Here is a 14499-nt window from a genome sequence, read left to right on the forward strand (position 1 = left end):
AGAACACGTATATACCATATTTAGGTCTCACTCACATTTAGAGTACATTTCTTACACATAAATCTCATAAGGTGTCCACATAATTTAATTTAATCGTTTGAGATCCCATAAAAAACTTAACGGAATTGTAGTTTGGTTGTTTTGTCTTTTGGTTTTATTTTCTTGTCAAATATTATAATTTCTTCGACAAGAGCATGATGTTTTTTTAATCTAACTTAAAATCTCTCACTTATAAGTGAACAAGAATAATGTAGTACTAAGTGGCATATTTTAAAGGCACCAAAATACAAATGTCTAATGTTAGTTTGGTGCTTACATGCAGTCCAAGCCAAGGATTAAGATGGACGAAAAGAAAAAAAGAAAAAAACACTCTTAGAAGTTGCGGACTTGCACTCTTCGAACTATCAATGGGAAATGATTTGATTTGGTTTTAGGAATTCCTGATTTAATTGATGATATGTTATTTCAAGATTACCATAATTTATAAACTTAGGTAACTTAGGTGCAGTACACTCTTTTTTCCTGTGATCAGGTCAAAATCTCCAAAAAAAAATTTATCGAAACCTCTATAATGCACTGAATTCTCAACTACGTCCTTATTCAGTATTCTCCTCAATAAATATCGTATGCTTCTTAAAAAAGACCTTAGAAGAAGTCAAGCAACTGTACTTGAATGCTCTATAATTTGTCTTAAGAGCATGTGGTGAGTATAGTACAACAATGCAACACGTTCCTTTAATTTTTTTTGGTTTTTAAATTTCTTCGAGCAAAAGAAACCTCCTCTCTGTCATCATCTTCCCTTCTTTGGCTCCTCCAAATATTCTTAGACCAGTGGATTGTCAGTCTATTTATAAGAATTGTCCCTTACCCGTTACCTATCTGAAGCTCTTCCAAATTCCCCATTTCTTTTTTATTATTTAAATTTTTTAAATATACTTATAAGGCAGGGAGTGGAATAGCCACGAGACAGAGAATAGCAAAAGAGAGAAATAGAGAGGATGACCACCACATCCTCCTCTGTTTTTTTCATTACATATATTCCAATCCCACTCCTTGGATCTTAGTTTTCATCTTTTTTCTCATCTGGGTCCTCCTCAAATGGTAAAAGTTTTCAACTTCTTTGATCTTTTTTTGTTGATCTTGTTTTCTGAATTGTTCGGTCTGTCTGCTTTTCTGATCCACAACAGCTCTGCTCAATTTTTTATTTTTTGCTTTTTTTTGTTTTGTTTAGGAAATCCGCTTTGTTGTTCTGATTGGTTCATGAAGGATCTGATGCTCCAAGATTGGATTTGACGTTTCCTAATTCTTGTTTCAATCAGAGCACTATCCGGGTTCTGTCTGAATTTTGGACAAGGTAATGTCTTGTTCTCATGCACATTTTGATCTCTTTGTTTCGAATTTTTCGATTATCGGAGTCTTTTCAGATTTATTAACGATGAAAAGTTTGCCTTTTCCTGTTGAATTATGAAGTTCTATGGTGGATTTTCAATTCAGATTGAATTGCATATGTTTCTAAGTGTGTGTTTTTCTTAGTAGAATTGAATTAGGTGGTCGGATTTGTGATGTTTTGTTGCAGAAAAAGATGGAACCAGATCATGGGAAGCTCTTCATTGGTGGGATTTCCTGGGACACAGATGAGGAACGGCTCAAGGAATATTTCAGGAAGTATGGAGAGGTGGTGGAGGCTGTGATCATGAGGGATCGTGCAACCGGTCGTGCTCGTGGATTCGGGTTTGTTGTCTTTGCGGATCCTGCGGTTGCAGAAAGAGTTGTCATGGATAAGCACATGATCGATTGCCGCACAGTGAGTATCGCTTCTGATCTATCTTTATGTCAATTCTGTTGTAGGATTTTAGTTGCAGTGCTGCAATTTGTCCTGTAGACTTGTATTTTTAGTAAGGATCATATTCTCATAGACATGACGTTTAGTTTGCATTTATGGTTAACGAAACAAAACCGTTTAGGTGTATTCTCACTAGATTTGAGTCAATCAATTGAAATTGCATTTAGTTACTTGGAATCTGCAACACGCGAACTTAGGATGGCACTAATAATTTTGTTAAGTTTGTTGTTTTCAATTTTAGGTGGAAGCAAAGAAGGCTGTTCCAAAGGAGGATCAGCACATTTTAAACAGAACCGGGGTTGTCAATGGTTCCCCGGGTCCTGGACGCACAAAAAAGATTTTTGTTGGAGGTTTAGCATCCACAGTGACCGAGAGTGACTTTAAGAAGTACTTTGATCAATTTGGTACAGTCACTGATGTTGTAGTAATGTATGATCACAACACTCAAAGGCCAAGAGGCTTCGGATTTATCACTTATGACTCGGAGGAGGCTGTTGACAGAGTTCTGCATAAAACATTTCATGAACTCAATGGTAAGATGGTTGAGGTCAAGAGGGCAGTCCCTAAGGAGCTATCCCCAGGACCCAGCCGGAGCCCTATGATAGGATACAACTATAGTCCGGGTAGGACCAATAGTTTGCTTAACAGCTATGCTCAGGGTTATAATACGAGCCCAATCGGAGGTTTTGGCATTAATGTGGACACCAGGTTCAATCCAATCTCTAGTGGTCGTAGCGGGTTGTCTCCATTTGGCACTTCTGGATATGGAATAGGTATGAATATGGAGCCAGGGTTGAGCCCAACCTATGGCGGAAATTCCAACTTTGTCAGTAGTCTAGGATATGCACGGATGTTGAGCCCCTTTTATAGTGGCAATTCAAACAGGTATAGTACCCCTATTGGATATAATGCCGGTAATGGAAGGAGAAGTCCTGTAGTAAACTCAACTACTCGGAATGTCTGGCGAAATAGTGGCATCAACAATAACTCAAACCCTGCCAGTACCGGGGCCTGCTTGAGCTCTGCAAATGGAGGTTTTGAAGTTACGATTGGAAACAATGGTTCAAATTGGGGCGCTAATTCTTTTTCAACTGAAGGTAGAGGCAGTGATTCTGGCTATAATAGTGCCAATGGTTATGGAAGTGGAGGTAGCAGCTTTGGGTTGGGAGGAGGAGGATATGGAAGAAACGGTGGCACTGGTATAGCCCCAACTTCATCATTTCCCGGATCAACTGTTGGTTATGAGGGCTTTTATGGGGACTTGTACCAGAACGGTTCAGTTTATGGCGACTCAACTTGGCGCTCAAGCAGTCCTGATCTAGATGGTTCTAGCACATTCGGTTATGGGCTGAGCGATTTACCTGCAGACATCACAGCCAAAAGTTCTGGTGGCTATATTGGAGGTTACAACGTTACCAGTACACAACCAAATAGAGGTAACTATCTCCTTATAACTGAAATTTATAGAGAACACTGTAATTCCAAATGAACAACTCTTTTCTTGAATATAAAAGATTTATCTTTCTCGATTGCGGATGGTTCATATGAAAGTTACATATGTTTAAACTTTAAACACAAGATAGAAAACTACAGCTCCTTTTCTATATCATACTAATAACATTGATTCCACAACATTCTTCATGTTTACATTCATGTATGCAAGAGATAACATTCCAGCAGCCAAACCTAAATTTTTGAAAGTTGATATGGATGACGTTAATTTAGTTTCCATTACCGGTCATGCATCTTGAAGTTGTCCAAATTATATGTAACAGATATAAAGATTTTTTAATGCTTCTCTTTTAACTTGTCAAATTAGTTGTATGCTAATAGTTAGACGTTATTTTCATCGAATTCACTTCGTTTTCTGTTCTTTCTTCCTTGATAATATGTACTTCAGGAGTTGCTGCTTAGGTGATTTGTTTGGGTATGAAGAGGTGATGGTAGGTGAACTGAAACCAGTCAAACGTTGAAGGTTGTGAATATTATACGTCTCCCTTATTAAGATTTTCAGCTTATAAGGAAACTGATATAGTTCTAACGAGGTTCCTTGATTTGGAAGTGTACACATGGAAATTTCTGTCAAGGTTTGGGATTTGCTTTTGTTCCTCGAAATCTTAGGTTCCTTTCTTCAAATTCGATTGAGGTGTAGCATCAGATTGCGGGATACATACTCAGGAAGACGGTTTCAATTAATGTACCTTGCATCTCCGGTGGGACGAGCCAGCATTAGTCTGTCGAAAGAGATAGAGCAATTGATTTTTCTAAATTTCGGGTTTTCTTTCATTTCGTTTTGTTTCTGTTAGCCTGGCAAAGTTGTTGGTTGTTATATTTCTTCTGGGATTTGGTTTTTCTCTCAGATTGTATGTGAGATTTTCTGATTTACTAGTGTGAAACAATAGAGGGACTCCCAACTGGGGTAACCCCAATCAAATAAGTTACTTAACATTTTGATTCATTGTTTTTAAGCTCAATTGTTTTCTCCTCTTTTTTCTCATACTATTTTCTGTTTCTTCTCAATTCTGTGGAAAATGTAAATAATTTTAGGGCGTGCAGGAGAGAAACAGTGTGCGGTTTTTATTTTCTGTAATTTTATGATTGCTTGTGATGAACTTAATTGAAGCTAAACGGTAGAGTCCCAATGATTGGAAATCACATAAGATTTCTATTTGTTCCCCCCAACACTCGCTCACCTTTTTCTTGTGCTGTATAGGATTCCTTTGTTCTTTTCAGTTGGAAAGGAAAAGAAGAGAAAAAGGAGCATTGCTCGCAGCTTAAAATGTCAACAAAGTTGTCCTTGCCCTCAAAACCTGTCTTTTCCTATGTTGTATGCTTGGCCCTTGCTAGTGATTTGCCTAGATTCTTCCACACTAAATTATATAGATTGATTAAGCAACCGGGGTTAGCCTAGTGGTAAAGTTGGGTTGGATAATGTGTTGGACTGGACTAGATTCAGACTTCGAAATTATCCAATGTAACAAAAGATAATTACATAAATTGATTTGCTCCACATAACTGTGGAGCATAGCGGATCGATTATGCGGTGTATACTACCACATATTATGTGGTCCACAAGACTCGTGTTACGTTTACTGTCTAGGATGAGATTATATCCCTTCCAATTCCCACAAAATACTAGGACTGGAAGGGACAGAATGTGGTGCCTAATTTCCTTCGTGACTAAGTCACCTTCTAACTTGTTAAAAAAATAAAAAAATAAAAAGTCACCTTCTAACTTCAACTTGAACAGAATTTATGAGGAACTTGGAGTTTCACCGGGTCGAGCGGGAAGTGCAGCAGCTTTGCGAGCTTTCGGCGTTGCTTGAGAGTAGTTTGAGCATCAAGCAAGTGGTGTTGAGGAGGCAAACAATGCTTGGCAGAGTTGTGTGAGATTGTGAATAGGAATAGAGTAATCAAAGATTATGTTTTCGGAATCAGGCATGGGGTCTGCTGGAGCAGCATTTCTTGCTTCTGCTCTTAAGGTGAATGAGAGGTTGGAGGAGTTGCAGATATGGGAAGACTCAATTGGGTCGAAAGGCGCAGAGGAGCTCTCGAAGATGATTGAAGTGAACTCAACCCTGAAGGTGTTGACGATTTTTTACTCGAATTCAATCACTGCAACTCCACTTGTTTCTGCAGTTTTAGCAAGAAATAGGACTGTGCAAGTCCATGTTTGGAGTGGAGAAAACGGAGAAAGAAGTTCGAAGGTGGTTGAATTTCTACCCGAAAACAGCACACTTAGAATTTACAGGCTTGATCTTTTGGGTGCTTGCAGGGTTGCCTGCGCTCTCGGGTGGAACTCAACTGTCAAGTCACTCTACCTTACTGGAGTGGGGTTGAAGTCACGATGGGCAAAGAAGTTTCGATGGGTTTTGGAACAGAACCAGAGCCTCAAAGAGGTAATTTTGTCGAAAACTTGGCTGAAAGATAAGGAAGTTGTGTATGTAGCAGCTGGACTCTTCAAAAACCAGAGCTTGGAGAGCTTGTATTTAGATGGAAACGTGTTTGGAGGCATCGGAGTTGAGCATTTACTCTGCCCTTTGAGCAGGTTCTCTGCCTTGCAATATCAAGCAAACATTACTTTAAAAGCGGTAACACTTGGGGTTGGAAGAACCAAGATTGGGAGGGAGGGACTTGTAGCCATTTTACAGATGCTGACAACCAACGAAAGTTTAACGCGATTAGGGATATACGATGATGAAAATTTAAGGCCCGATGATTTTGTTAAACTCTTCAAAACCTTGGAGAAGAATGCCAGCTTGAGACACTTATTGTAACAGGGCTGCATGGGTGTTCAAGGAGAGCTGGTACTGCAGGCAATCATGGAGACATTAGAGGTAAATCCTTGGCTCGAAAGTATTGATCTCGCAAGAACACCGCTGCAAAATTCAGGAAAGACCGATGCGGTCCATTAAAGATTAGGGCAGAATGGGAAGGCTGAACCAGAAATGGATTTGCTTAAAGACATGCCACTTCCAGTACTGAAAAGTTGTAGAGTGTTCTTCTGTGGGCAAAAATATGCAGGTAACTGAAACTTTTGTTTAAAAATTGAATTGGCTTAAGCACATGACATCTCCTAAAAACTTTTCGGGTTTCGACTTTCAGGTAAGACTACATTGTGTAATTCAATATCACAGAGTTTCTCTTCTTCAAAGCTTCCGTACGTGGACTAAGTACGATCTCTAGTGAACCCAGTTTAGCAAGCTGTTAGAATAGTTGGAATGAAGATAAAGACTTTCAAAGATGATGACAACACAAAGATTTCGATATGGAATCTTGCTGGTCAGCATGAATTCTATTGTCTCCATGATCTCATGTTCCCGGGGCATGGCAGTGCGTCATTCTTGTCATCGTATCCAGTTTATTCAGGAAAACGAACAACAGAGAACCGAAAAACTCAATGGAGATAGAAGAGGACCTCCAGTACTGGCTCAGGTTCATAGTCTTAAACTGTAGAAGAGCAGTGCAGCAATGCATGCTCCCAAATGTCACAGTCGTACTCACACATGACAAAATCAATCAACCTTCACAAAACTTACAGGCTGCTGTGAACTCGATTCAGAAATTGCGAGACAAGTTCCAAGGATTTGTTGACTTCTACCCGACAGTGTTCACAGTTGATGCAAGATCTTTGGCATCAGTGAGTAAGCTCACTCACCACCTTCTAAAGACAAGCAAGACAGTTCTCCAAAGAGTCCCAAGAATCTATCAGCTGTGCAATGATCTGACACAAATACTATCAGATTGGAGATCCGAGAACTACAACAAGCCTGCGATGCAGTGGAAGGAGTTCAACGAGCTATGCCAAGTAAAGGTTCCATCACCAAGAATTCGATCAAGACACGATAATAAAGAGGAGGTGGAAATGAGGAGATGGGTTGTTGCTACTTGTCTTCATCACATAGGAGAGGTAATTTATTTATGAGCTCGGGTTTCTGATCTTAGATTGTGAGTGGTTCTGCGGCGAGGTGCTTGGCCAACTAATAAGACTTGATGTAAGAAACCAAAACTCCAATGAGAATAATGGATTCATCAGCAAGAAAGATTTGGAGAAGATTCTAAGAGGAAGCTTGCAGAGTCCGATTCCTGGAATGGATTCGAAGGTATTTGAGAACTTGGATGCAAGTGATCTTGTGCGAATGATGCTTAAACTGGAACTATGTTACAAACAAAACCCATCATATCGTAATTCCTTGCTGTTGATCCCCTCCATTCTTGAAGAAGGAAGAGAAAAGCCACAAAGATGGCAGTTAAGCAGACTGGAGGGCCTCTATGCCGGGAGGCATCTTGAATGTGATGATTCCAGCCATATGTTCCTCACACCTGGCTTCTTTCCCCGATTACAGGCAAGAATTTCCCTAATCCTTCCTTTTAACTTGCTCTTCAATTTTCGTTTACTTTTTTCTTCGAATTATTTTGGATTTTATTGAGTCTCATTTTCCAAAACAAATCTCAGCACAAATTGATAAAATACGTAGCTATCTGCTTTGAATATCTCAACTTAAATACAATCTTTCCAATAACTGCATTGGAATAAAATGTCAAGGTATTCTGGTTTCTAGTAATATATGGCCAGAATGCGTTCAAAATCTCACACCTCCCAGGTACCGTAAAATGCAGTTTGTTTCGTTGCAACAATTAAATCAGGCATTACTTTCTGTTCCTGCAGACAGCATGTATGATTACCAGCACACCTGGGATCCAATCTCAGATTCTGGAAGACAAATCCTAAGACCTGGTTTTGATTTGGCCTGGGACCTCCTATCAGATGATGACTTCCGTGAAGTGCTGCATCGGAGATATCATGACCTATACAACCTTGCTCAAGAACTGCAAATCCCACCTGAGAGCAACCCGGAGAACACAATATCCACAAGTGACGAGCCTGACAAAGTTGATCCAACTTTTGGTGGAATCGCCAAGGGGGTTGAAGCGGTTTTGCAGAGGCTGAAGATCATTAAGCAAGAAATCAGAGACTTGAAACAGGAGATCCAAGGACTGAGATATTACGAGCATAGACTACTTGCTGAGCTTCATCGCAAAGTGAATTACCTCGTGACATACAACGTTCAAATCGAAGGAAGTGCCGAATATGTTCTACTTTGTTAGAACAGAAAATTACTCGAGGAGATTGATCACCAACATGGTTCCCGGCATGAATGCTATTCGACTGCACATGTTATGGAATGTCAACGAGAAATGCATGTCGTTGAAGATCAAATGGGGTGTGAACTGATGCAGGTTGACAACAGGACCGTGAAGTCTTTGGCACCCTACACCACAAAGTTCATGAAACTGCTAACATTTAATCTCAAGATAGGAGCCAATCTAGCCGCTGGCATGGAAGAAATGATACCGGATTTGAGCAGGGAACTTGCCCACCTGGCCGATTCATCCCTCCTTTATGGAGCCGCAGGTGCAGGGGCAGTTGCTTCCGGTGCAGTGGGGGCTGCAGCGATTGGACAGGGAAGGAGCAGAAGCAAGGCTGCAGAAAGCTCAAGAGACATCCAGCAAGATCAGAGAACCGCGCAACAATGGGTTCTGGATTTTCTAAGGGAACGGAGATGCTCAACCAGAAAGGATATCGCTGAGAAGTTCAGGTTATGGAGAGTGAGATACAGAGACGATAGTCAGATTGCATGGATCTGCAGGAGGCATATTAACCTCAGAGCACATGAAATAATTGAAGTGCCCCTTTGAAGTTATGCATCGGAAATGGTTTGGAATTGGATAACCCGAATCCTAGATTTCCCCTTTGATGTTGTAATCAATATTTTCTTTATTTGTCTTCTGCTACAAAGATCCCGAAATTTCAGTATAAGCTCGTAACTAAACACTTGAAACACCGTCTTGAAAGGAAAAAAATCCTGAACCAAACTGTTATTGCACCCGACTATTATTGTACTTGATATCATCAGCCGTTAGCATGTGAGGAGTTTTATATATTTGATTCTTGAAAGTATTTATCACTAACATTAACAATTGTCACGGAGATTACACTAATTACGTAATCAAATTATACACCTACTTTTCAAGAGGCACAAAAACATCGACTTTTGAAGGAGATGTATGAAATAATGGAAGATTAACCAAACTTGTCCAAGTCACATGGATGGGGATGGATAAGATCTCTGGTGGATTCTTTTTGCCTTTTCATGATTAGATCCGTTGGATTATGAAACCAATCACGTTAAATGGCCGAAAGCACAGCTGCAGCTGATCTGGCCTTTCAAACTTTTGAGGTTAATCACACCATGTGATTGTGGGATTATAACATAACTCATGATTAGCACATAGTTGGACGGAGTTTGATATCGAAAAATTAAGGTTAAAATTAAAAGTAGATACAAGGAGGAAAGATGTAACAGAAGTTCTTATACGCTAATACTAATACAAGGTGATAGAACAGAGCTTGTAACAAGTACAAGTCAAGATTTTCGTGACATCTAAAGCACCTCAACATACAAAGGGAAACACCACAATACATAAAACATTATTACACATCAGTACGAGTAATCTAAAATCTAGAGTCACCTGTTTTTCTTCCTCCGATGAAGTGAAACGAAAGCTCAGAAGAAAGCCCTACTGCCATAAAACACCCGGGAACCACTGCTCTTTGGTGTCTGTATTTTCTGATCAGTGCTCGAGTTTCCTGAACTGGTTGGTGATTCAAGGTCCAACGGAAGCTTCATTTTTGCCAAGGACTCGGTGAATTGCTGCATGCTTTTCATGTACATGTCTACAAAATCCTGCTGCACCGCTGTATGCTCTGGAACGGTGACTGTGACAGTAGGATTCTCAAATGTCTCACTTGGCACCCCACCAGACGAATTAATCTCATCATCTTTATCCACCTTTTTCTCTTCCGCCGCCAAAACTTGTTCGTGGTTTGGAGATTTCACAGCTGATGGAGCATCATACGACTCTGAGCTTGTATGACCCGATGGAGATGAAACACCATTAGTTGACACACTGCTTGGGGGAGAATCAAGCTTCCGAACAGGAGTAGATTCAACAGTAGCAGTCGAGAAACCTTCAACAGCATGAACACCCACTTCGGAAATAACCTGAGTTTCAGTGTCAGCAGTGACAAAGCTATCAGAGCTTTGAGACTCAAATTCAGAACATGGGATCTTAATGTACTCTGAAACCATTCTCTGGTCTTCATTGTCAATGTTCGGATCTGGGAACTCTAACCTATCTAATTCACATGACTCAGCTGTCTCCGAGTCCTGCACAATAGGATTTGAGGCCAAGGACATTACTTCTGGCATATCTCCAGTGTACGAGAGGGACAACTGGACAAACCCTGCTGGGGAATGAAACAGATCAGTTGAAGAAAGAGAGAACTCTTTCTCTAACTTCCCATTCTTAACGAGGACCTCCGACAAAGGCACCAAAGAAAACCCCAGCAACTGATCTTGAAGATAATTCTTGACCCTGCTCAGCATCCAAATCTCGCATTTGAGGGAGGAATCAACACTCCGAACATTGAGCTGGACATTGTCATTGAAGACTGGATTTTGACCACCACCGTTAATGGTCTTGGTGGAGACTGTGTTTTCAGGATCACTCGTCAGGCATAGCTTAGCGTAGACATCTTGCTTGTGGTATATGCAGATGTTCTGGATGTCCCTAGCCTGATGAACGTAAACCTCGAGAACACCAATGAAGTTCTCTGAGTTACAAGCTATATTGGCATCAGTTGCATTGGATGCGGGGCCATTGGTACGAATGAACTGCTTCTCAGGCTCGGCAACAGAGCTTTTGAATGGAGACACAACAGATTGAGGAGAATCCATGATCATAAACACCTAGGAAGTTAACCTGACAAAGCACAACAAAGATCGTTCTGAGAAAACTCGAGTCGCTCCAAAATTATAAGTCTAAAATTGGAAAGTACCACCTAGTTAATTCCAAAGACCCAGCTCAGATATTTAGCTGGACTGGATACAATTTAGACTAAAAACATATAAAGCCAATTCGAATATAGAACACCTTAAGGCATAAATTAGAAATTCGTACGATTCTAGTAAAATCCAAGGCGTGGTTACCGCATAAATTAGAAACTCGAACTGTTTTAGTTTAAATCCAAGGCGTCAGTCGAACACAAATTGTAACCTTCTATGATGCTTAAAACGAGACCCCAAAATAAAATATAACAAAATCCTAGCATGTCCAGAAATAAACACCAATTCTCAAACATATAGAATTTAGAAGCCAAACATTCATAGAAGGAACTTTCATAAGAATCACTCAAACCCCAAACCATAGCATAAGCACCACAAGAAACTGAGAGTACACAAACCTATTAACTTCAGCAAGATAAAAAATTAAACAAAAATTTCTTGTAATTGAAAGATCAAAACCCACTTGAACAAGCTCAAAACCCAGACACCCTTACCTTGAAATCCTTCACACAAACCAAAAAAAGGCAAAACCCAGAAGCCAAAAACCCCAAAAAGCACTTTTCCAGTAGGCTCCTCCAAAACCCACCACAACCCCAAACTTAAAAAGAAGCAAACCCTTAAGCAATAATGCAAGATATAAAACTACACAAATATTTCTTGTAATTCAAAGATCAAAACCCATTTGAACAATCTCAGAACCCAGAAATCCTTACCTTGAAATCTTTCACATCAACCAAAAACAAGCAAAACCCAGAAGCCAAAAACCCCAAAAAAGCACTTTGCCAGTAAGCTCCTCCAAAACACACAACCCCAAACTTAAAAACAAGCAAACCCTTCAATAATAATGCAAAGATATTTGCACAGTCCAATAAAGCCACCTACTTTTCTACAAACAGAGATTATATTCTACCACCGGAATCCAAGGGAGCAAAACAGGGAAACGAAAGCACAGCGACCAAGATCGTGCCACAGAATTCCAAAAACAAAATTTGACCCTTGAATCCTTCGAAAAGTCACATAAAACGAACCAAAAAAATGAACAAATAGCTCCCAAAAGAGCAAGTAACAATAAAATAAAGCAAAAGCTGAGATGGGTTTGCTCCTTTTTCCATTACCTTTGGCTCTTTAGCTAGAAAGTCAAAGCGATTTGCTTGAAATTTGAAATTTGTGTCTCCAATTGAAGATCCCACCAAGACCCAAAGACACTCAGTTCATCAGTCGAGATTATACTGTTGCTGCTGCTGCTACTGCTAAAGAAACAAAGCTTCTGAAGGACAGAGAAGGAATAATGATAAAGATAATCTAATGGAGAAATGCGGGTGTGGGTTGAAGCTTGTCGGAAAGCCTATGCGGTTGTGTATTGGATGATAATATATAATAACGTACGATAGTTTTATTCAAACACTCAATTTTACCTATCATACATCTATTAATTTTTTATATTTGTTCTTCTTCAATTTATTGAATTCGATGCTTAGAATTAAAAGAATTAAAAGAATATGTGTGAAGTAAAATTAAATGTGGATAACATTACCACTACCCTAACAGAACTACTATCTTCTCATTTCAAACTTCTTGTTTTATATTTTCGACTCTCATTTTTCTTTAAGTAATGCTATGAAAATCAAATTTTACAAACTATGCCATGTTGTAGTATGAGAAATAAACCAATAAGCGAGAATGAGAAAATTCAATTGCAAAAATATATTTGTTCATGTATGTAACGTAAGTAGATAAATAATGTCCGTTTTTGTTTCCCTAAATTTATATAAGTAATGTACTAATTCGCCTTCTAAATACACCGAAAAATCTCTCAAACCCTTTAAAGGTCAGTTGTATTATGCTAAAGAGACTAAATTTATAGATAATATTTTGAAAACTAAAGGACATAGAAGTTGATGATTAGTTTATTATTTAAACATTGATAAACGTGTTTATTCCTATTTGTAACACATTATTTAGCTTGCAAATTTAAACTTTCAAACATTATCTATATAATAAATATCCTTTTGGGGTCTTATTTCCTTTTTGGGATATTTTTACCTTTGGGCACTTACTTTTTTAATTTATTTTTGTTTTATGATCCAAAGGGGTGGGGTTTGCAGAAACACTGCCCCACACGGTGTGAAAGGCAGACCAATCAGAGAAGAAATGAGTGCGCATTTGTTGGTGGGGACATGAAACATATGGCTTGTCTCTACATTTCTGCTCTTCTTTTTCTTTTTACGGTGTTCCAGCTTCACTGCCAACGCTTTCCGATTAGAGGTGTTTTCTTTTTGGTACGTGAACACTCATTTTTACTTTTCACATATTTTTTTAATTTTTTATTATCGGAACGATTGAATTGATAAAGATTAAAAAACAAAATTAACAAGAAGTGTGTCTACCTGCCAAGTCAAAAATGATAGTTAACTTTCAATCTATGAATTTTATAGTGCTAAAATTTGAGGATGCGGGTTTTCTAATTGTTTAAATTTTGATATTTATGCTTCTAATATGAAATTTATTGGTTAAAATACTCTGACTATTTGATGTTTATATTTTACTAACGAGAAATGATCTCTACACTTCTTTTTTATTGTCTCTTGATTTGTTTTGATTTTTTTGAACTAAATGGCTACAACAAAACTACCATTGATATTGTGCATAATTTAATTCACCATGTTTGAGGTTGATAAGCTGGAAGCAAAGATTATTATATCTGGCCATTTGTGAAGTCAGATTATCAAATGACAGATGTATTACAAAGATAGTGTTTGGTAAAGTATTCAACAACTTCTTTATCAAGTTGGGCTTTTGTGGTAGTAGCGATGCATGAACTTGAGATGAAGTGTGACATGAGCTATACCAAATTCTAACTATGATTTCTTTCCTTAATTTGTGTAGCTAACTTAGTTTGGTATAATCATCTAAGTATAGTACTCAATGTTTTAAAAAGCACTAGGCGCCGGCGGGTTGGAGTTTAGAGTCTAGGGAATTAGGCGGGTATAGGCAGTTTTCTTATTTTAATTAAATTTGTTAGAGGATCCTTGAGGTATGTAGCAATTGGGTAGCAAAGATAGATTAGATGTGCTACGTAAAAAAAATGCATCTCTGACAAAAGTAGCAACTCATTCAACAAATTAAAGAAGTGGCAACTAACCTTGTATATTTACAATATCAGTTGTTAATTCTTCACGTTAGCAAATTGGGTCCTGCAATATATTTTATTCAAAAGTATTATTTAGTAAAAAATTTGAAAATAAA

The 14499-nt window shown here is 38.7% G+C and overlaps 2 protein-coding genes and 1 pseudogene across 5 annotated transcripts; 2 read left to right on the plus strand and 1 right to left on the minus strand.

The window, feature by feature from the left end:
* The first annotated feature begins 708 nt into the window (after positions 1–708).
* On the plus strand, positions 709–4317 carry LOC103425987 (heterogeneous nuclear ribonucleoprotein 1-like). 2 transcript variants are annotated; one of them, XM_029088857.2, is made up of 5 exons: positions 709–1101; positions 1232–1354; positions 1577–1804; positions 2085–3279; positions 3744–4317. In XM_029088857.2, exons 3-5 carry the CDS (start codon positions 1583–1585, stop codon positions 3755–3757), a joined length of 1431 nt encoding a protein of 476 aa, XP_028944690.1. In that variant the 5' UTR covers positions 709–1101; positions 1232–1354; positions 1577–1582; the 3' UTR covers positions 3758–4317. The 2 variants fall into 2 exon arrangements, with proteins under 2 accessions (XP_028944690.1, XP_028944691.1); XM_029088858.2 differs by having other exon boundaries at positions 765–1101; positions 1537–1804.
* Positions 4318–4977: 660 nt separating this feature from the next.
* LOC103422986 (protein TORNADO 1-like) lies at positions 4978–9186 on the plus strand (annotated as a pseudogene).
* A 464-nt stretch (positions 9187–9650) lies between these two features.
* Positions 9651–12821, minus strand: LOC103422960 (uncharacterized). Of its 3 annotated transcripts, none has more exons than XM_008361024.4 (2): positions 12369–12821; positions 9651–11170 (listed from the first exon to the last, which is right to left on the minus strand). In XM_008361024.4, exon 2 carries the CDS (start codon positions 11149–11151, stop codon positions 9913–9915), a length of 1239 nt encoding a protein of 412 aa, XP_008359246.1. In that variant the 5' UTR covers positions 11152–11170; positions 12369–12821; the 3' UTR covers positions 9651–9912. The 3 variants fall into 3 exon arrangements, with proteins under 3 accessions (XP_008359246.1, XP_008359247.1, XP_028944692.1); XM_008361025.4 differs by lacking the exon at positions 12369–12821 and adding an exon at positions 11967–12323; XM_029088859.2 differs by lacking the exon at positions 12369–12821 and adding an exon at positions 12136–12288.
* Between the last annotated feature and the right edge of the window lie 1678 nt (positions 12822–14499).

The sequence above is a fragment of the Malus domestica genome, chromosome 11, assembly GCF_042453785.1.
Source record: "Malus domestica chromosome 11, GDT2T_hap1".
Taxonomy (NCBI): Eukaryota; Viridiplantae; Streptophyta; class Magnoliopsida; order Rosales; family Rosaceae; genus Malus; species Malus domestica.

What these genes read in the sequence shown, in the direction of transcription:
- LOC103425987 (XM_029088857.2), top strand. Translation starts at nt 1,583, where the DNA reads ATGGAACCAGATCATGGGAAGCTCTTCATTGGTGGGATTTCCTGGGAC. An exon ending in ACATGATCGATTGCCGCACA is followed by an intron (nt 1,805 to 2,084) that starts GTGAGTATCGCT and finishes TTTCAATTTTAG; the next exon opens with GTGGAAGCAAAGAAGGCTGT.
- LOC103422960 (XM_008361024.4), bottom strand. Translation starts at nt 11,151, where the DNA reads ATGATCATGGATTCTCCTCAATCTGTTGTGTCTCCATTCAAAAGCTCT.